At 46.2% G+C, this 21,970-nt stretch overlaps 2 protein-coding genes across 2 annotated transcripts in view; both read right to left on the bottom strand.

The window, feature by feature from the left end:
• Nucleotides 1-21,970, bottom strand: part of LOC308481798 (uncharacterized protein) — a gene marked incomplete at its 3' end in the record, with an annotated part of 231,645 nt that overhangs the window by 128,733 nt on the left and 80,942 nt on the right. The gene's annotated exons all lie outside the window — the stretch shown is intronic.
• On the bottom strand, nucleotides 5,110-20,914 carry NRN1 (neuritin 1). Its single transcript, XM_081015069.1, has 3 exons — nucleotides 20,497-20,914; nucleotides 15,495-15,639; nucleotides 5,110-7,189 (listed from the first exon to the last, which is right to left on the bottom strand). Exons 1-3 carry the CDS (start codon nucleotides 20,549-20,551, stop codon nucleotides 6,958-6,960), a joined length of 432 nt encoding a protein of 143 aa, XP_080871195.1. The 5' UTR covers nucleotides 20,552-20,914; the 3' UTR covers nucleotides 5,110-6,957.

Genomic DNA, 21,970 nt, shown 5'->3' with positions numbered 1-21,970 from the left:
TTGATCTCCTAATTTGGACGTTTCGTCTTTCCGCCCCCTCTCATCAGAGGCTGGCGTGGGCGTCGTCCTCGCTATTTATGGAAAGGCAACAAGCAGGCAACGTAGGAATGCCTTATTTATAACCTGCCTGCCTGTTTTCCTTCTCTCTCTTTGCACCACCCTGCCCCTTTCCCTCCTCCTCTCCCTCCCCCCCCCCAAAATAGGACATAAATATAAGCTCAGAATCCAGACCCATGCAGATACCTTCCCCGTTATTCCTTGATTCTTTTTTTTTTAAATGGCTTTGTGTGCTTTATTCTCCCCCCTCTCTCATAGTAAATAAATAAAATAAGCGCAAGGATTTGGGAGCAGGCAAGCAAAAGCTTGTCGTCGTTTGCGCAAGTCGCATCGGCGTGCTGGTGGTGCAGATGGAAGCAGCAGAGAAATGGGGTGGGGGGAGATTTCCCCGGGGGAGCGCCGCTACCCCCCACCCCTTGTATTGAACAAATCCTTGTTTGCCTTCCCCACCCCACCCCATTTGAAAAACACCTTCTAGGAAGACTGTTGCGAAAACCGGAGCAATTTACAATCTCCCGGTGGAAAAAAAAATATTGCATAAATAACGATTACACGTTCGGAATCCAGACATTCCGCCCACCACCAGACGTCTCCTGCAATGTTCTCTCTCTCTCACACACATATATCCAACGCAAGACACTGTACTGTACACAAGAGAAATCGGCTAGTAAAAAATAAAACAGAAATCCTCCACCAAGTTTCCTCCGAAATTACATGGGAAATTATTGGTTTTAGCCAGCTGCTTTGTCATATCACACACACACACACACACACACACACACACACACACACACATTTATATATAACAAATATTATATATATTTTTGACACACACGCACATACATATATCTGTATATCTATATCTCTATATATATCGCACATCCGTAGACACGAATCTTCGCTGGCAATCGGGTGGTTTCTAATTATAGAGCGAGAGAAGGTGGGTTATTCATAATTCATGCGCGCTCGGAAATACACCGAGGAGATGCAGATCGACCCTTTATTGAAGGCCTTCCCTACTGCTGATTCTTTGTATTTCCATGGCAGGAAAGATCCCGGGGGGAGAGAGAGTGAGAGTCTGGAAGAGCTTGCGCCTATTTCCTTTTTCTTCCTGAAAATGAAATCTCCACCCGGTCTCCAAACGGGCAGGTTTCCTCCCCGCCCCCTTTAAGGCTAATGTGGTTGCAGTCCCTTGAGCAACAAATATGGGGGTTAGTCCCCTTGACCTGAGCGGGACTTACTTCTGAGTAGACATGGGCAGGGTCACGTTGAAATGTACCTCCACTCTGAAGAGGCGCCTATCTGTTTCTGTCATCAGTCTGATCTAATTCTGTCCCTCTTTTCTCGTTCTACACTCCATCATCAAGTTCTGCCCATCCATCATTATTCCCACAGCATCTTTTAATCCATCCATCTCTCTACCCATCCAAATTAACCCTAACCCACCCCGCAATTCTTTTTCTGCTGAGGCTGGGGACCAAGGAGGAAACTCTGCCTGGTCCCAACCCTGTTGAATCTTGGCTAGTCTTGAGAAATTTATTATTATTATTATTATTATTAGGCACAGGACTAGTTTGATGATGATGATGATGATGATGATGATATTAATAATAATAATAATTGTACTCAGCTTCCAACACATATAAAAGCATCATAAAGCCCCCCAAAAATGTCCCTTTACTTTCACTAGCGAAGGTTATTTTTACAAGGAGAATTTGCTTGGAGATTGGGAAGATCAGTTTCCCCTGTTCCCTCTCCCTCTGTGTGTGTTTTACCAGCTAGAGTTAAAATTAAAATCTTAACAGCAACAGTTATTGTCATTATTAAAGAATAACTGCACCCATATGAAAACGACAACGAGTCTCGTGGCCTCTGAAAGACGAACCAATTTATTATGGCATCAGCTTTGGTAGAGTCGCGTCTACTGACTTGCGCTCCCCATCCAGCCATTCTCGGCATCATTATTACTAAGATACAATTATTGTGCATAGAAAGGTGCTACGGTCACGTTACAGCAGTTTCCCGTCCTCTTTGGCACGTTTAACAATGCATCTTGGTTTTGCAAAACCTTCCTAGTGCCGCCCCGACTCTAAGGAATCCATTCATAGGATGGGATTGCCAACATTTGCAAAGGCGAAATCTGGTTGTTAGCAACCAACCAAACCCACCACAGCGGGCATGCTTAGGATTGCGCTGTGCATCGTAGGATCTCAAGCAACATCTAGTGGGGGGAAAAAGACAAGGCCACGTTGCCACCCGCAAGGTGGGCGGGCCGTGGGTGCAGGAAGAAAAGAAAAAGAAATTCTGGAGAGGCCAGACTCTTGTTCTTGGCTGCGAAGCTGGGCCAGACGGTCTGTTATTTGATGATTACCAAAAAGGAGAAGGCGGTGGAGAAGAATGCGCAACGTTTGCAAGTCTGGCGCTGCCTGCAGCCTGGCTCCACTTCCGGGGCACATTTGTTGCTGGGATTCAACCCATCGGGGAAATGCAGATTGACTCTCCCTCCTGCCCGCCCCCCCCTGCTTGATTTATGGGCTGTTACGCTTAGCCGTTGCTTACACTTCGCGCCGCGGCGCTTGCAATGCGCCACGTTGAGCATGGAAAGGGCTCGTTGCGCCAAGACGACCTTGCTTGCTTTCATGGCGCGCGTGCGCGCGCGCGCCTCTCCAATCCCCTCCACCGCGAGACATCGTCGCGCACAGCAGATTAAAAGCAGGCGAGGGAAAGAGCAGGGATCTTTACAAAGACAACACACATAATAAGCACGCCTCCTTTCCGTGCCCAGACATTCGCCTCTCTCCAAAATAACAAACGAAACCACCATATTTACGTTTGATTCTGCTTAGAGGCTCCGGGATGCAATAAATAGGCGAGACTTTTTCCTTTTTGCTACCGGATCAATAAGGCCTTCCCGAACCCCAATTGCAGGTGGAGCTGAATTAATTCCGGAATAATTCTCAAGATCAGCTTCCCAGCTCCAGGGTTTTCGTTTTGTAAAAATGGGGCCCGCTGCCCTCCACCACAAAGCATATAATAAATGGAGGGAGAGGTTGGGTCAAAACGTTGGGGAAAGGGGAAGACATGGAAAGCAGCTAAACCGAGGCAGGTCATTGGTCCACACCCACGTTAGTTTTGTCGGCTCTGACTGGCCGCGGCTTTCCAGGGTTCCCACCTGGAGATCTGGGGATCGAACCGCTGAGCCACATTCCTTCACCAAAGGATTCGAACTCAGGACACCAGCGGGGCTAAATGAAACAACGAAATACGCGCGGGCATCCCCTTAATCTCTGAATTTAAGTCTCCTGTTTTAAACGGATTGTGTTACTATGTATCCTTAATATGGATATTTATGTATAAAGTTTGAGTCCATCTTGTTTTTTGTATTTTGTAAACCGCTTAGCAGCCTATTTTTTTTTGGGGGGGGGGTTATTGGTTTTGTTTTGTTCTTATTTTTTGTTTCGTATGTTGGGTTTTTAATATTGTAACGTTATGTTGTGAACCGCCCTGAGATCTACGGGTGAAGGGCGGTATACAAATTTCATAATAAATAAATAAAATAACTGTCTGGGATCAAGTCCCATGGAAATTAATGGGACTCACTTCTGAGTAGACATGTGCAGGAGTCCGCCATTAGACACTCGCGTGCTCTTTGAGCCTTTGTGGGAGAAGTTACTCCTTTGGTAAAGGTCTCGGGGAAAGACGCCCTTACTTTCCCCTTACAATGTAAGTAGAAGGTATTGAGGAGAGCTAATGGCAAACCTCAAGCAGATAGATAGACATATGCTAACTGAAACTGGATTGTCCATCCACCCGGAGCGCCACTTAACAGTCTTCAATAGCACTTAACAGCTCTAGTTATATTATATTATATTATATTATATTATATTATATTATATTATATTATATTATATTATATTATATTATATTATATTATATTATATTATAATAATACAATGTGATATGATACCATGCCATTATAATATATAAGAAAAACATAATATACAATAATATATTTTCCATTTTATGTCCTTTAAAAGGGGACCACAATAAACCAATATATATATATGCACCCCACCCCCATTTGTTAGTCTTGTCGACAGATCCAGGGGCATCGTTTCCAGGATTAGAAGAAGCAAAACTGACCACAGTGAGTTCTGCCCGTGGGTATATTAAGCACACACATCCACGCAGCCTTGTATTTTGAGAAGGTTTATTGTGGTCCCGCTTTTAAGGCCATAAAATGGAAAAAATATACTATTGTATATTAGATTTTTCTTATATATTATAATTGTATATTATATTACATTGTAACACACACACACACACACACAGTATATAAAATAACAGCTCGAGTTATTGTGTATAATAAAGATGATAAGTGCTATTGAAGACTGTTAAGTCGCACCCCGGGTGGGTAGACAATATAGTTATTAATTTCAATTAGCATATGTCTATACGCTCTACCCCCCCCCCAAAAAAACCCCCTCGTAAGGGCAGTGCAATGCTGGTAAACATGTCCACACCAAAGAAAGTCCCGCTGAAATCAATGGGACTTACAGGGCCATCCGACACAGAAGTAAGCCCTCATGAGTTCAGTGAGACTTACTCCCAGGTAACTGAGTCTAGGGCGGCGACCTCACCTCACGTCACGCCCCCCCATCTCATCAGCATGTTAGGGATTGGGGGCTCAAAGCGATGGAGTCTCAAAGGTCTAGAGAAGGGAAACCGGCTGACCCCCCCCCCCAAGAGCATCCGTTTGGGGATCACTGTCTCTTATGGTTCTGATAGCATGGCACTCCAATGGTTAACACCCCCCCCCCCGGGAAATGGGAGCCTTTGTTTTCAATGAGGTGCGTTTCCAAAGAAGCCTGCTTAGGATTCGCTGTGGAAATCCCATTAAAAAAGGCAGATTTTTGAAGGTGGCTTTTCATCATTCTTTTAGCATCTTTATAAACCACGGGCCCTTTGGAGATGTAGCCATAAACCCTCCCCCCGGAACTCCGAGAAAGGGAGCGCAAACTACCTTATAGTGATAAATATTAAACATAAACATAAACAAAGTTCTGCATTTATTTCCACACACAAACAGTACCATCAGCTTCACTCTCAACACAGCTAGGTAAGAACCCAAGAGTTAAGCCTTCATTCTGATCTCATCGATTTCAGGGTGACTCTTATTCCCTTAACACCAAAAATTCTTGTCGCATGTGAGAATCTGGCATTCTCGCGTTTCTCCACTTGCACCTCTTAAAACCTGCCCCGCGTCTCGCTAAGCTCTAGTAAACCATTACTCCATGTACTTGAAGAAAGCACATTTCAATAACTATATATAATATAATCATTCTATATTATATATACTATTATTATTATAATAATAAAATTATATATAATAATATACATTCACCTTTTCTTAAAAAATAAAACTGCATCCTCATTTCAAACAATAATTTTATTTTATACCTTTTTCTATACTTTGTAGCAAATCTTTTATAACTTTTTTTTTTGCTGAATTGACTTTATAATAAACTTTCTTAAATTACATTTTTTTTCTTTTAAAATCAAGGCTCTTTTAATACTTCCCCCCAAAAAAACCATTACGCTGTGTGTTAATTTTAATTTAATTTTTTTTTTTACCTTAACGTATACGTTCCCCCTCCCCTTCCCCCCGCCCCCTGTGATCTACACTGTTGGATAGTTAAGATATCGTACGTCAATGGTGGAACACCTAAAAAAGAAGAGGGGGAAACTTTGAAAAAGAAAAGAAGAAAAGAAAAGAAAAAAGGCAGTGACAATTGAAAAAAATGCCTTGACTCTTAAGTAAAGCTCAACTCTCAGCAAACGCAGCAGCATTCATTAGGTCATCTCAGCGAAATCGCCTTTTTAATATTTGTCCCTCTTGGCTTTCCCTCGTTCGGTTGTCCTTTCGCTTTCTCTCTGCCCCCCTAAGCCACACCATCAGGAAGGGCAGGGGGGCGGGGAGTCTTACGTCTTTAAAGTGGAATGGCCGGAAAAATTCTTGGAAAACAAAAGAAAACACGAGTTCCCAAGGAAAGATGATCGTCTGTGGGTTAATTCACCATTGAGTGCTTCTTCCCGCACGTGGCCAAGCGAAGGTGTATCCATTTCCGGTTCCCTTCTCCCCCTCCCCCCTCTTCCCTTTCCTTTGTTTTTCCCCAACCCTTCTTCTTTTCCTTTTACATTTCCTCGCTCAACTCATCCTTCCCCGTCGATGTTTCCCAGAAGAGCCCCTCCGTTTGTCGCTGCAAGCAGTGTCCTCACTAGCATTCTAGTTTTATTATTACTCTTATTACCTATTAACGCTTTTTAAATTTTATTTTATTAGGAGTATTCGGTGGTGGCTCGAAGGCCGTTCCTGAGATTTCTTTTTGCACACAAGAAAGAAGGGCTCCAGCTGACCTTGGTCTAAAGAAGAAGAAGAAGAAGAAGAAGAGGCATAAAGCTGAGGTCCGATTTTGGCTGTTGGCTGGCTTGGAGGCCTGCCATTTGGTACCATTTGGCAAATCATCAGAATGCAAAAGAAACCAGGGAGGCCAAGAGAGAGAGAGAGAGAGAAACGTGCTTCTTGTCGTCGTCAGAGCGGTGGTGGCGGTGGTAGTTCTTGGTGGCGGCCGTTTATCTCTCTCTGTCCTCCCCAAACCTTTCTCAGGTGGGTGTCATGGCGGGCGTCATGGAGAATTCGCAACAGATCTCCCCCTCCCCTCGTTCCCCCAAAGCAAAAAAGATGGAGACTTTTCCTCTGTAAATCCAGTTCCTGGAGAAAGAGAGAAGAAGAAGGTGGGTGGGCAGGAGGAAGAGGAGGTGGGGCGAGGAGGAAACGTCATCGTCGTCATGTGGACAGGCGTGCTCTACACGAAGTGCGAGGCAGGGGGGGGCGGTCTTCTAAAATGAGAAGTACGTCGCCAGGGCCACCGAGAGAGCCACCAGCAGCAAAGGGGAGGCCGAAGCCACCACCGACGAAGCCGCCCGCTGTGTTTTGCTGCACAGGACAAACAAGTTGCCTTCGTAGTCAAGCTTTTTGGATTTCTCTTTCAGTTTTTCCCAGACGTCTGTCACCCCTTCCTGGCAATCTGTGAGGGCTGTGAGGGTGCAGGCATGGAAATCATCCCAGTACCTAAGCACAGAAGGGGGTGAGGGGAAAAAAGACAAAGGACAGAAGTCGGTCAGGAATGGTCGGCTGTCACAAGGCCCTCCCTCCTTCCAGGCCTAATCTCTAATAGGAGAGCATCCTCTCCTCAGGTGGGGCTAGGAAAGACCCCTGCGACGCTTAGGGAACTCTGAGCTGGATGTACAGTGGTACCTCGGGTTAAGTACTTAATTCGTTCCGGAGGTCCATTCTTAACCTGAAACTGTTCTTAACCTGAAGCACCACTTTAGCTAATGGGGCCTGCTGCTGCTGCGCCGCCGGAGCACGATTTCTGTTCTCATCCTGAAGCAAAGTTCTTAACCCAAGGTACTATTTCTGGGTTAGCGGAGTCTGTAACCTGAAGCGTATGTAACCTGAAGCATATGTAACCCAAGGTACCACTGTACTCAGTATATGGTAGCTTCCTATGTTTGTGTGTGATTCCTGCCAGCCAGCCATTCCCTTTCCCAGGATACTCCATTCCACCCACTGTTTCCCTCCCACCTGCAACAGCCAACATTCCATGGCTACTGAGCATGCTCTGTCTACATTGAGCTGCTCCTCTTCCTCCCTAGGTTACTTTGCCGACCTTGGGATTAGTGCCTTTCTTGACTGCAGAACAGGAGGAGAAAGCGAGTTCCCTGTCAGCGCTGGGTGTTTACTCAATGAGTAAGTTAGAGCAATGTCACCCCCATAATTGGACAGCAGAGTTTTAAAAAATACAAAGTAATGTTTGTGGTACAAGTTTTTACCCAAAGAGCAGATGGTAGAACTCATCGTAAGAGAGACATTCCCACCCACCCACCTAGGAGGAATGGCTCTGCCAAAACAATGTCTTGTAGAGTTCATGTGTGCATCGTCAAACTACAGTGGAATGGGCTCCTTGCTTCAGAAAAGATTGCATTCTCATGCAGATTCGTTATTGATAGACTCATCTGTTAATGGGCCCATCAATTAATCTATCAGTTAAAATCTGTTTCACCGGGTTTCAGCCCATTTTCAACACATAGGCCAGCTCAGGAAGATCTACTCTGACTTGGTGGTAGCATTTCAGTGTCTCAACAGAGTCCTTTCTTAGCCTCTGCTGCTAAGAACATAAGAAGAGTCTAATGAGTGCAGCAGCCTGTATCCAAACAGATTCTTTTAACTGAGGATGGAAGGGTTTATACTAAGGACCTTCTTCATGCAGAGGACTGCTGCACTATGAGGGTCTCCTCACCTGGAATCTCCCCCCACCTTCCAATCGCAGTGCTGTGGATATGTAGACATGATAGATGTCTTGAGGTTCTCTCTCCCGATGTTTAGTTGAGGAAATAAAAGGGGCTTTGTAATCACTGTCTCCCTCCCTTAAAGTGTGTCTGGTGGGGCAGGATGTGGGGGGTAAAGGTAAAGGGACGCCTGACCATTCGTGGCCGACTCTGGGGTTGTGGCGCTCATCTCGCTTTATTGGCTGAGGGAGCCAGCGTACAGCTTCCGGGTCATGTGGCCAGCATGACTAAGCCGCTTCTGGCGAACCAGAGCAGCGCGCAGAGAGCCGTTTACCTTCCCGCTGGAGTGGTACCTATTTATCTACTTGCACTTTGACGTGCTTTCGAACTGCTAGGTGGGCAGGAGCAGGGACCGAGCAACGGAGGCTCACCCCTAGGCTCTGTGGTTTAACCCACAGCGCCACTGGCGTCCCTGATGTGGGGGGTGGAGAGGTGTAATTCCCCAATTGCGATGAGAATGCACTGGGCGTAGGCTCAAAGGGACAGTCTTCTTTATAATTTCTAATGTTCCAGGGCTGAGTTCCTGAGTTTAAAAATGTAGTTCTTGCGAGCATATCACAAACTGCCTTAATTTACAATTGCATTGAAATTGTGGTTCAGGATTGGAGGACTCAAGTAATAATGATGATGATGATGATGATGATGATATTATTTGTACCCCTCCCATCTGACTGGGTTGTCCCAGCCACCCCCGCCAGCTTCCAGCAGATATAAAAACATAATAAAACATCAAACATTGAAAACTTCCCTATACAGAACTGCCTTCAGATGTCTTCTACAAGTTGTATTGTTATTTATCTCCTTGACATCTTCTGGGAGGGCATTCCACATTAATAATAATTTTATTATTATCGTAGAGTCTTAGAGTTTTAAGGGACCCAAGGGTCATCTAGTCCAACCCTCTGCAATGCTGGAATCTCAGCTAAAGCATCCATGACAGATGGCAATCCAATCTCTGCTTAAAAACCTCCAAGGAAGGAGTCCACCACCCCTCTTGGAAGTCTGTTATTATGAAGCTCACTGGGTAACCTTGGGCTGTCATTGCTGTAAACTGCACTGAGATCTATGGATGTAAGGTGGTATACAAATTTAATTAATAAGTAAAAAAAAAATCACTAATGCTCAACCTTACCAACCTCATGGGGTTCTTGTGAGGATATAATGGGGGATAGGGAACCGTGTTAGCTGTCCTAATCTCCTTGGAAGAAAGGGTGGGTATCAATGTAAATGATAGATCCAAATAAATAGGTAATTTATTACTTCACATATTCTGGGGCTAAGTTCTGATACTGAAAACAGGTGCTAAATCTGAGTCTTCTTAGCATTAAAGCTTGATACCCTTCCACACATTGGGAAACCAGTTTGAGTGATAACCTGAGAGCCTGTGTGTGTGTGTGTGTGTGTGTGTGTGTGTGAGACAGGAATTTAATTGGGGGTTAATTAGCCCTAGGAGTAGACGTGCTTAAACCTCAGTATTCTAAACACAAGAATCAGAAACCACATATTTCTGCATTACGTCATTTGGTCTGGATTGAACTAAACTAAAGAACCGGGGGAAGTTTATTGTGGTGGGAAAGAAGCTGGTAAAATAAAAACTAAATATACCATAAAAGACCTAAAAGGGGAATTTCAAACAAAAAAATTTTCCCCCACACTGTCAGTGTCCAAATGACATTAGCAAAATGGGGCAAAGGAAGCAAGCACAGAACAATAACAAGTGGTCCGTCCCCCCACCCCCCGCAAAAATGGTATATACAATGGTCTCTAAAGCTTGTTGCACAAACCGAATTATAATGATGCATTTACAGCAAGGGGATTTCACATGTAAAGTCCAAGTGCAGCAAGATTCTGCTTGGTTGATTAAGGTACAGGGATAATTTCTGCACAAAAACATGATGTAACGTAACATGTACTGGAGAGCCACAAATCTTCGACAAAGCTCCTACAAAGTTGCCCAGCGGCTATCAGTTGCATGGCTCCATCCATTGGAGGGTGGTCAGTAGGCACATTCCAAGAACACTTAAGTCAAGGGCATAAGCAATGCTTTGGAAGGATCCTGATGTGTAAATGCTGCCACCTATTTTATGGCAATATCTACATGGCAAACACTGTCATATTTACGAACATTTGGCGGACTATTTTAATGGTTGGACAAAGGTGCTGGCAGCAATTCTGTTTCCCATCCCAACCTTCACCTTTGTCTGAATATATATATTGGGCAAGGAACCATAGTGCCTTTGAATGAGTGCCAATGCTAACTCAGTAGAAGTTCATTCCAAGTTCCAAGCTAGTTGTCCTTAGGATCAGGTTGCTGGCAGATTAAGCAGGCTGCAGAAACTGGGAATTGTAGTCCAGTGCCTACTTCTGTTTGGGGTTGTCATGGATGCTTTAGGAGAGATTTCTGCATTGGAAGGGGTTGAACCAGATGACCTTTGGGGTCCATTAAAAGGTAAAGGGACCTCTGACCATTAGGTCCAGTCGTGACCGACTCTGGGGTTGCCGCACTCATCTCGCTTTATTGGCCGAGGGAGCCGGCGTACAGCTTCCAGGTCATGTGGCCAGCATGACTAAGGCGCTTCTGGCGAACCAGAGCAGTGCACGGAAATGCTGTTTACCTTCCTGCCCGAGTGGTACCTATTTATCTACTTGCACTTTGACGTGCTTTCGAACTGCTAGGTTGGCAGGAGCTGGGACTGAGCAATGGGAGCTCACCCCGTCACGGGGATTTGAACCGCCGACCTTCCGATCGGCAAGTCCTAGGCTCTGTGGTTTAACCCACAGCGCCACCCGCGTCCCTTGGGGTCCATTACAACTCTACAATCCTATGATTATATGAACCGAAGAGAGACCACTGTAGGGGCCTTCATTTTGGCCTTCTTTGGTGAACTTGATGATGGCTCACAGCTGGCATCCTTGCTTGCTGTTGTTTCTGCTTTCAGATATGTTTAATAACATCAACTGTTCTTAAGAGGTTGGGGTGAACAGTGTGACCCGTTTTGGGGGCTGCTGGTGCATATAGAGGCAGAGTGCGCCTCCCACATGGCCCCAATACTTGAATGTGTGAATGGCTGAACCTACTAAATTGCCACCAGTCATTGATGGCACGAATGCGGGCTTCACTTGATCTAGAAGTCACCATGGCTTAGTCCTCAAATTTTCTCTTAATGACAGGGTGGTTTGCTGTGAACACGACTAAACACCATAAAAAGCTTTCTGACAGCAAGAGCTGTTGAACAGTGGAATGGACGCCCATAGGCGGTTGTGGACTTTCCTTCCTTGGAGGTTTTTAAGCAGATTTGGATGGCCATCTGTCTTGGGTGTTTTAGTTAAGATTCCTGCATTGCAAGAATCTAGAAGAGCCTTGGGGTCCCTTTCCAACTCTACAATTCTATGACACCAAAAATGATGGGTGTCTTTGGAGCATGTGCAGAGTGCCTTTCTGCCACCACTGGTCTCTTAACTTGCTGGAACATTTCGGTGTAATCTGATGCTCCCCAGAGCGTGCTGTTCTGACCCACAAGCTCTTCCCACTGACTGCTTTTAGGCAGCCCTATTCCTTTCCTCAGCTCTGCCTGTGTGTGTTATGTAATATGCCCCTTTCCTTTGCCATAATGAGCACGCACCGCTTGCGCGCCTGACCTAATCTACTTGCAAGCTGACCATCTCCTCGTTCCAAGATTAGAACCGATTCCTTTTTGCAGAACAAACAACAATAGCATCCCGTCCCAGCTGTGCCGCAGAGTTGCCTTTTAGAGCAGAGTGGCGCCTCCTGATCGAGGCCGGCATCCACAGGTAAGTGGCTACATAAGGGCTCTTTTGTTCTTTCCCTCCGCTCCAAAGGATTTTAAAACGAACAAAACCCAACAGCAACACCCTAACCCTCCCCGTTGCCAAATGTAGGCGTTTTGGCTAAGGCTGGCTATTACTCTGGATGGCTTGGGGCGGGGGGGCGGTGTGTGTGTGTGTGGAAACGTGGCACAAACTCTAATTTATGAGCACTCGGGACTGGTCTCGTGGAGTCCAACGCTGGCTGCATTTGTAATAAATAATGAGGCATGGAGATGGCGTGAAGGCTGGAGAGGGCGCCTCTTCTACTGTATTTCTGCCGTAATTGCATCTCCCAAAGGAAAACTAAATCTTCCCTGAGCTTCTTTCAATACACACACAAGGGCGAGAGAGAGAGAGGAGAGAGAGCGCGCGCACAGAGAAGAAGGGAGGGAGGGAGGGAGAGAGAGAGGAGGCGACCTCTCTAGAATCTAGGCGCATGATCCGTGGAGCTGCGAGGGGTTCTGACTCCAGAATCTAGGCCAAGAGGTGTGTGTGTGTGTGTGTGTGTGTGTGTGTGTGTGTGTGTGTGTGTTGGTGGGGGCGCCTCTTCCTCCAACCTCCTCCTCCTCCTGCTCCCCACTTCCTTTCTGTCTCGCGCCAAGCATACTGCAGCTCTCTTATTTTGTATTTTTTGTAGCTAACTAGTTGTTCTGTCAAGCAGGATCCCAGGCAGACATTTTCTGGGAAACAACGGAGGTTTCCAACACGGCTGGGAAGCGGGAGTTGTTGTCTTGCGCGCGGGGGCAGCGAATGTCTCCGCTGAATGTACATTATGATGGCTGGGCGGTGGCTGGCGTTTCTCATGATTGGAGGGAAGGGGGTATCTTTCGATTTCTCCCCACCAGGACCGCGCCATGTTGCTGCCAACACCAGAGTATTTTGTTGCTGTCTCATATAGATAGAGGTCTAGCTGGAATGCCAGTCATTCAAACGAAATGTCCTGAGGAAAGGAATAGAAAGCAAAAGGCAATCCCTCGCTATTATATTGCGAGGTGGGACGTTGGATTTTGCAGGGAGAGGGGAAGAATGGGCAATTCTCTTTGGAATTTCGGCTCCCATCTTTATAATCAACTACACTGTTCCTCCGCCCCTATTAACAAAAATAAAACCAATAAAACCGCCTAGATGCAACCCAGTTCTAAACAGTGGTTTCAAAAGCACTAATTTCTAAATGAATGAATTTACCTTTGAGGTAAATACACAGCCCAGTTTGATCTGAGCTGCTTTTATCCTCGCCCACACAATTCAAGAGGAAGTAATTTTGGATTCAAGCCGATGGGTACTCGGATTTAACAGGGAATTAGTCCCAATGCCTTCAGCATTTTTTTTTTTTTATATATATTTCGAGCAAGTTAAGTTTCGGTGTCCAATTAAGACTTGAAAGCCTCAGCACGTTTACAGTCCGATTCTATATAGGCAGGCTTTCTCAGAAGTAAATCCCAGTAAATCCAACGGTATCATTCCCAGCAAAACCAGTTTAAAGTGTCAGGCTGCTGCCGTGGTGTTGGAAACAAATTTCATTTGATTCTGTGGAACATGATCATTACAGTCTGACTTGGATGTTAAGTCCAGTTAAAATGAGAGGGGCTTGCTCTCAAGGAAACATGAAAACAGTTTGGCTGCGTGTCAACTTCCCATCTAAATAGTGGACTGAAATGGGACAACCTAACTCAAGACATTTTGGTAGAATGAAATCTTGTTTTCGAATTTTGCTTAGCAGCGAGTAGGTGGGAGGCAAATTTACGCACACAATCTGTCCACTGGTTTGGGATTTAGATTCGGTTGCCCTGTAGAAATATGATCTCTCTCGTTCCCTCACGGGAAACAAGACCACTTGCATCTATAGCGCCTTCGGGGCTCCAAAAATGGCTTGCAAAAACCACACCAGGCTGTTCAGTTGCAGTTTAAAACTTTTTAATGTCTTCGTTTTAAAATACGAATTCTAAAGGGATGTCCTATAAGGAGGCTTGGGACAGAGAGACCTAGGTTTGAATCCCCGCTCTGTACTGTACAGTAGAGTTGTCATATTTTGAAGGGCAAAAAAAGAGGACGCTATGACGGCTATTCAAAGCAAATGAATGCAATTTTGTCTCAGATTCTACCCCTGAAATAGAGAACGTGCCCTGGAAAAACAGGACACATGGCAACCTTAACTGCAGCAACTCTTGCAACGGATGGGGTGGGGATCCCAACACCACATTATCACGATTCAGTTTAATATGGGCTGTATTACATTACACACACAAAACAACACTATAGTAAGTGACCACATGGCATGACAAAGCAGACATTTGTTCTGAAATTATAGTGCGGTGCACTGTGAGATTACATCGCAGTTTTACATCACATTCTAAAACTTTACCAGCCCTCGCGAGCATTTTAAAGCATTATCCACCCCCTTTCGCTCTTTTTGGGTAGCTATTCCTCATCATACCTTCAGATAGAATAAACCCATTCCGTTAAAAGCTCTTCCAAGTGGACTAAGGAGACAATAGAGCTGGACACCTCTGCTGCAAGCCTTGTCTCAGGCATTGAAAACTACCGTTTCAAACCTCAGAGGGACAATACCAAATTTTTTGGGAGTGGAAGCAAAGTTGTTGTTCCTATGCATTTTATGTGCATGACGCTATTAATTGAGCAGGCAGGGACGTGAATACTGTCCTGCTGATTATTGTTACTAGCAAAAAGAAATCAGAAGGAAAATAGAAGAACCATCGCACAATGTATCAGAATAATAACAATAATTTGAAAACCCCTAATTGTAACAGGGCCTAGTGAGAGCCGAGATATGAAATGCACACATATTTGGAAGCAAATCCCGTTGAATTCTGATGGACTTCTAGGTGCTTAACATGGGGGTATTAAAACGACGAGGTTGTTGCCATTTACATTAACAGGGTGAAGACTGCACCCGACATCCATGCGTGCTTTGCATGGTTATACTTAGCTTAGCATTTCAGTCTGTTGAGGATTAAGCCTGTGCAGCGTGCAAGCAAACTACACATGAAAGAACAACTCCTCTGGCAAACTGGTAGTCTTTTGTCTGGCTACAGAGCTTTAGGTTCACATGACAGTAGCATAGAGATCTCAACAAAAAGTCAAAGCTCCACTCCCTGCAAAACACACGCACATACGTATACAGTGTTATAAAGTAAAGAATCACCGTGAAGAGCCATAACAAGAAGAGGTGCACCTACCGGCAGATTGTTTCGAGATTTCTCTTGTCGTCCAGGTCTTGAGGGTAGGTGGCAATCTTATTGCCCATCTTGAGCACACAGTTCGAGAAGCCCTGAAAGACCGCATCGCACTTGCCCGCTGCTCTGACTGCTTGCACCAGGTATGCTGGGGAACAGATCAGCACCACGTCAACTGGACAGCTCCTAGCAAGGTAAACAGCGCGCGATACCCAACCCTGAATTCCGACTCCAGAGAACTGTGATCAATCCTATCCATCACACTTCATCTACGCACGCATCTACACACGCGCGCGCACACGCGTCTCAAAGCTGGAAGAGGATCTGCTTTGCTTTGTTCTCATCACAAAAGTCATTTTCCCTTTCAGGATCATTTAATTGGACCGGATATATTTTAAATGGAGACCACACATATCAAACCGTCTTTTGACGCTTCTTTTTAAAGTGTCCCTTAAATAAATAAATAAAATGCAGTTGCATCACTTATAATAATAGCAACCTCATTTCTGTCAAGTTGTTCCATATATATGTATAATATCTATATATGTATAATATCCTCTTAAAGATACACTGTTTTGAATTATTTGGAGTGGAGTTTAAAATCTTTCTCTCCCCTCCCCCGTTTCTCTAAATTTCACTTACTTTTTAAAAGAAAAAGTCAACTTCAAAAAACGTCAAATTTATTTCAGCAGTTTAGCGGTAGTTAATAATCATTACACTTAACCTTCAAGTAGGTTGTAGCAACTTGCAGAGCCTTTCAAAAACTGAAGCTGGTGGGTATTTTATGGTGAAAAATGGAGCTGGTGGAGGAAAAAAGTCTGGAATAGAAATCACCAGGCATACATGTAGGTCTTCTTTTCAACAAATTGTTTCCCGCAAGAAAACCTTTTCCCCTATTTCCTCCCCTGTTGCATGGTCAGAATTTGGAAATGCGATATAGCGGATGCAATTCAATGCACTGGGGAGAACAGTGAGTTGCTTAGTCGCATGTGAATTCCTATTAATGTGTAACTTGCATCAGTGAGAACCTAAAGGGAGGTTGACATGTTCGGTGCATGCTTAATCCCTTATTCTTGGTCCCTCCTCCTCCTCGTCCGCGACTTCCCCATTCAGGTTCTTCCACTGAAGTGGAGACAGAAGAACATCCTCTGGGCTCACCCTGTCTCATTTAATCTCTCCACCACTCGCCTTGGCTGAGTTCTCCCCCGCCACCCCAAGAGCGTCTGCTCTGCTGTCTCTATCCACCACACACATCATCGACACTGATTCTCCACTATCCATCTTCTGCCTCTCGCAGTGAAATCCCCAAGTCGCTCTGAAAGATCTGCAGGAAGCATGAAGCCTGGAGACCCTTCCCTGGGGGCAGGGGGGGGGAGAGAAACACGGCTTCCTGACGTCTCTTTTGGGTGCAGCAGACATCAAATCAAAGGGGGGGAGGACACCTACTAATCTGAAGGACTTCGTTGTTCATTCTACGCTTTCCCAAAGCGAAGCTACCCCCTACCCAAGCAAAAGGCTCTTTGATCATAATGGTTCTAGATATTGCACAGGTGGTGAAATTTCTCTCTTCATCACTGCAACGCGCTCTTTCTCTCTCTGTCAGTGTGTGAGTGAGCGGGGTGGGGAGTAGTTGAGTCATTTTTGCTTGCGCGCTGATGAATTGACTACATTGCTTTCTCTCTCTCTCTCTCTCTCTCTCTCTCTCTCACACACACACACACACACACACAAAATCACACATATCAAAAGCAGCCGCAGCAGCAATGTCTCTGGCTTTGCAGGAGCAGGTGTGTTGATAGCGAGGAGCATACGGGGGCTTTATCCCTACCAATCCTGCAGCAAATGAAAGGGAATTAGCGTCTTGTTGGTTTAATTGATCACTGGCTTGATCCCCAGCAAACCGTCCGCGGCTCTCGTTGCCCAACGCCACAGCCTTCCAAAGCAAGCGGGTTAGGGAATATATCCATTTCCCCTCCGCCGTGCGCTTAGTGCGCTTGCCCAGCCTCGGGGACATTTACAGCGTAGATTAGAGATTGCAAGGGGAAGAGAGAGTTTTTATTTATTTTTCACTTCTTTAGAGAGGATCGAAGCGAACCATTTAAAGGGCTGTGTGTGTGTGTGTGTGTAAGGGGAAATCGGTTCTGGAATAAAAGAGGTCCTGTCCACAATGCTGAGTGTCGGTGGAAACCCCCCTCTTCCCTCCCTCCCACTGATTTATGGCTAACCTGATTTAGTAACCACCTCCCTCCTTCTCTAACCCACTCCCCAGCACGTCAAAACACGCAGAGGCTGCAGACATTGGCTGCCACACACACTGGAACCTACAAACAAATAACGCACATAGGAGACCATCCCCAGAGTATAGCGCGTCCTATTAAACACACACACACACACACACACACACACACACACACACACAGCCCTTGCGTTTTAAAACTGTCTCTCCTCGGCTGAGGCATCCTGAAAGGGCATGTTCCCAAAGGAAAGTCTTCGGCCCACGTATTTGACGGTCTTCCTCACCCCCCCCCCCGCCTTGCAACCAAGTGTGAAGGGTGGCAATGACGATGCTAACCGGAGGAGTGCTAAGAATAAGCGCCTCTCCTCTCCCACCTGTTCAGTTGACCTGGTAGTGGCTGCCACAGGAAGAGAAGGGATCGTGTAACAAACAACATTATGCTCCTGAAACTGACCACCATCCTGCCGCCAAGCTAGGACAACCATCAGCACCTTGGAGAGCGCCTTCCCTCTTCTCCTGCCCATCATGTAGGGTCGTTTGCTCTTATGAAAGGTTGACAAAACCTCATTCACAACAGCGTACAAATCGCACACGTGATTTGCGCTCTTTTTGCTGTTTTTTTAAATGAAGCTAAAAGAACGGTAGATGTGAAGAATGTGTGCCAGACACACAGACACGTGTGTAAATGTGTGTGTACGAGTGTGCACGGGCACTCTTTTTGCACCTCCCAGGTCTGTTTCTATTTTTCAGAAGGTCTTCATCTCCCCCCTATTTTTCCTGCCTTGTCTCATTCAGCAAGCCTTTTTTGCCCCAAAAGGTCACCCGTTTCAGGCACATTCGAGGCACCAGGATCAACACGCAAAGGAGAGCATATATTCTGAAGCACACACACATCCTTAACTCATAGTATTTCCCATTTACAAACCCAAATTCCAGCACTCTGCCAATAGAAACGATATCCAGATGTTCAAAGCCCAATGTTATGTTATTGCCTAACACTAGGCAAGATTTTGGATTGTCTAATGGTCATGTTGTGAGGAATCAAAACCTTTTGATTCCTTCTGGGAAAAGTGATGCCAGAAAGACTGCTTTGTTTTTCAATCAGTCCATCTCCATAGCTGCCTTTCCTATACAAACACACACACACAATATACATATATTTGCGTGTGCTATCCCTCCCCGTTTCTAGCCTTCCTAATTCCTGCATGAGGACTATCCTGACTTGCAAATGGTAAAAGAAAGAAATGGACAAATTCATTTCGAGGACAAGGGCAATGCCGTGTCTCTTCCTGGAAAATAACCTTAGCCGGACATAGAGGCAGAGGCTATTTTTTAATATGGAAATGCACATAGAAGTGAAATTCCAACGTTGTCAAGACACAACCTTAGAGGAGCTTTACACACACACACACACACACACACACACACACACACTCCCAGGATGGCCCTGCACGCAATTAATTCCATTCTTGCTTCTATTTTTACGATCGTATTATTTATTCGTCTGTATTATTATTATTATTATTACTCCAGGAGTCGACAATGATCCCTTTCCCCCACCGCTCCCCAGCCGCCTCTATTTCTCAAAATCTGCAGGGACAGGCGACAGAGCGAGAGAAAGTGAAATAAACCCGAGATCTGCAGATTTGGGACAGGGAGCTGGAGGGAGGGGAGCGTTTCCGAAGGGGGGGGGGAGGGTTGCAGTTCTTTAAATCTACATCCATGACAAACGTAGAAGGGCACGCTTCCCAGTTAAGCTGCCAGTCGAATTTACCTTTCCTACCACCGCAGCAAAACAAGAAGGCTTCGCCTCTAAATGTTGCTCAATGCAGAACCCGAAGTGATGCTTAACTCCCAAGGAACCTCCGAGGCATAAACTCCCAACAGCATTCAAACGAGGACCCTTGAATAGCACATCAAACAAAACCAGGGACAAACCGAGCCCCGGGTCCCCCTCCCCAACGTGCAATGAAGTCCGTGCTATTTTTAGTAACCCCCCATCCAAATATAAGTATTTTAAAACAAATATTTTAGGGAGAGAGGCTCAGAAAACCCGAGCCACCTTAGCCAAAGATCGCCTTGATTTCTCCTTCCTTCTTCACCTTTTGATACAAGATGCTCCCTCTTCCTCCTCTCCAGTATACTTTTGTAAAACGATTGCAGTTGGGACAGAAACTTCAAACTGCCTTTTGATTTTCTTGCTTTCTCCCTCCCCTTTTGCAGATTCGGATTTTCAAGTGGTGGAATTACATTGTTTTGTACCAATCTCTCTTAATTTCTCTTCCTTCTCCATTTATTTCCTTATTATTTTTCGGCCCGGAGGTTGCGGGGGGGGGGGGTAATGAATTTAGCTTTGGACAAATAGGATGCAGCCCTCCAGAGATGCAAGCTTTTTGTGTGCGCGCGCGCGTGCGAATATATTTGGGGCAAGAAATAAGCAACACAGCAGTGCAATTGAGGAAGGGGTCTTTTTGGGCAGGGGGAAGGGAAATGAAGGGGGGAGATTTTGAAGCAACCAGCAAACTGTGTTTTCTCAAACAAAAGCGAGAAGAGAGACATTCGGCGCTGCAGACCTCGTATTGCAGAGTCTCGTTGTCACAAATTATTGGCAATCTTTGGCCAGCAATAATTTGCCTATTCCGGGTTGCTTTGCATATTTTTTTTATTTACTTTCTCTATGCATACTTTGGTGCATTTGAAGGCAACCCCCCCTTTCAAAATCCTCCCCCCCAATCCCTTGCTTCCATAAGAAAGTGTGAGTCCACTTACCTAGCTGCACAGCAAGGACCAGAGAAATGTATCTGCCGTTCAACTTAAGTCCCATCCTATATTGAGTACAACCATTTGCGACTGCAGATCTTTCGTGTCTCTTTCTCTTCCCTGTCTTTCTTTCCTTAAAGTGTGACTTGGGGAAATGTGGGGGGCCGTTGCACCCCAGGCATTGCCAACTAGTTCCGAGCAGCCGAGAGACTTTTCCTTTCCTTTCTGCTCTGCCCTGTTCTTTTTTATTTTTTTAAATTATTTTTTCTTTTTCTTTCCTTTCCTCCTCTTACAACACACCGACACGCACACCGAGCTGGAGGAGAAGAAGAAGGAGAAGAAGAAGAGAGATCGAGGGAAAGGGGGCAGAAACAGACCGAGAAGGAGAGAGGGAAGGCAGAGCAGGGAATGGTTCACTCCATTAGGAGGGGGCGGAGGAAGTACAACCTCACGCCCACAAACAGCCCTGACGTGAGGGATGACACTGAGTGATATTTTTTTTCAAAAATAAAAAATGTGCACCTTGGAAGAGAGAAACGCCATTTATAGACATTGCAAACTGGATTTAGCCAGCTCTTCCCTCTCCACTATTACGGTTTCCCCTTTTGCAGTCGCCGCGCTCCGAGTGACCCCGAAAGACCTCTAGGGAGCGCGTGGGCCTCGGGGCGCACCTTGGCGGGCGCCAAAGCGCAGCAGCACCCGCCCCCCTCCTCTCGCCTGGTCCAGGCCCCTTTGGCCCTGCGCTCTCCCCATCATAGTGCAGTCAGTTCCACCTTTGCTTTCCCCTTGGCCGGGCGAGGCTCCAGACAGGCCTGCAGGGGGCGCTCTCTCTCTCGACCACCGCCGGCCAGACGGTCTCCTGGCGAGCAAACAGGCCAGGGACTAGGCGCGCATGGAGAGAAAGGTGGTCCCAGGAGGAGAGCAACAGGCGCAAGAAGGGCGCAAGGCAGTGGGTGGTGGTGTGGGGGACGGAGTGGGATGGGATCGGCGCCCCTGAAGATTTCTGCCAGGCAAGCGATTGCCCTGATTGTGCAGTGGAAAGAGGGAGCAACATTTGCATTCGTGGGGAAGGAGAGAGGAAAGCGGCGGATGGCCCCCTTAGGGATGAACCACACCGTACCCAAAGCAAAACGCCCTCTCCAGCTAAGTTTGTGTCCACACGCGCAGACGTGCCTCACCACGCACCTCCCGGTTCTCATCTATGTCCGTGCGTCCCTGGCTAACTCTGAAAGGTTGCATCTGCCGTCGCCCGGTTATGTAATGCGGGAAAGCAGCGCCCAGGTGGGGAAATACCAGTCGTAATGCCCACGCTCTTGGCTGCGCTCCTGCTGGGGGTGGGGGGCAGCTGGGGGTCAGGTGGTTGCAGTCAGGGCAGTTCACCTGAGCGAGAGCAAACCCACAGCGCCTGCCAATTCAGGAGTAATGTGCCCCCTTGAGCGCAGTGTGGTTTACTCTCGGGGAGGCGGCGGTGGGTGGGAGTGGA

The sequence above is a fragment of the Podarcis pityusensis genome, assembly GCF_964106645.2.
Source record: "Podarcis pityusensis genome assembly, chromosome: 7".
Taxonomy (NCBI): domain Eukaryota; kingdom Metazoa; phylum Chordata; class Lepidosauria; order Squamata; family Lacertidae; genus Podarcis; species Podarcis pityusensis.
Note: the sequence above shows the minus strand (reverse complement) of the source record. Positions and strands in the feature narration are given on the sequence as shown.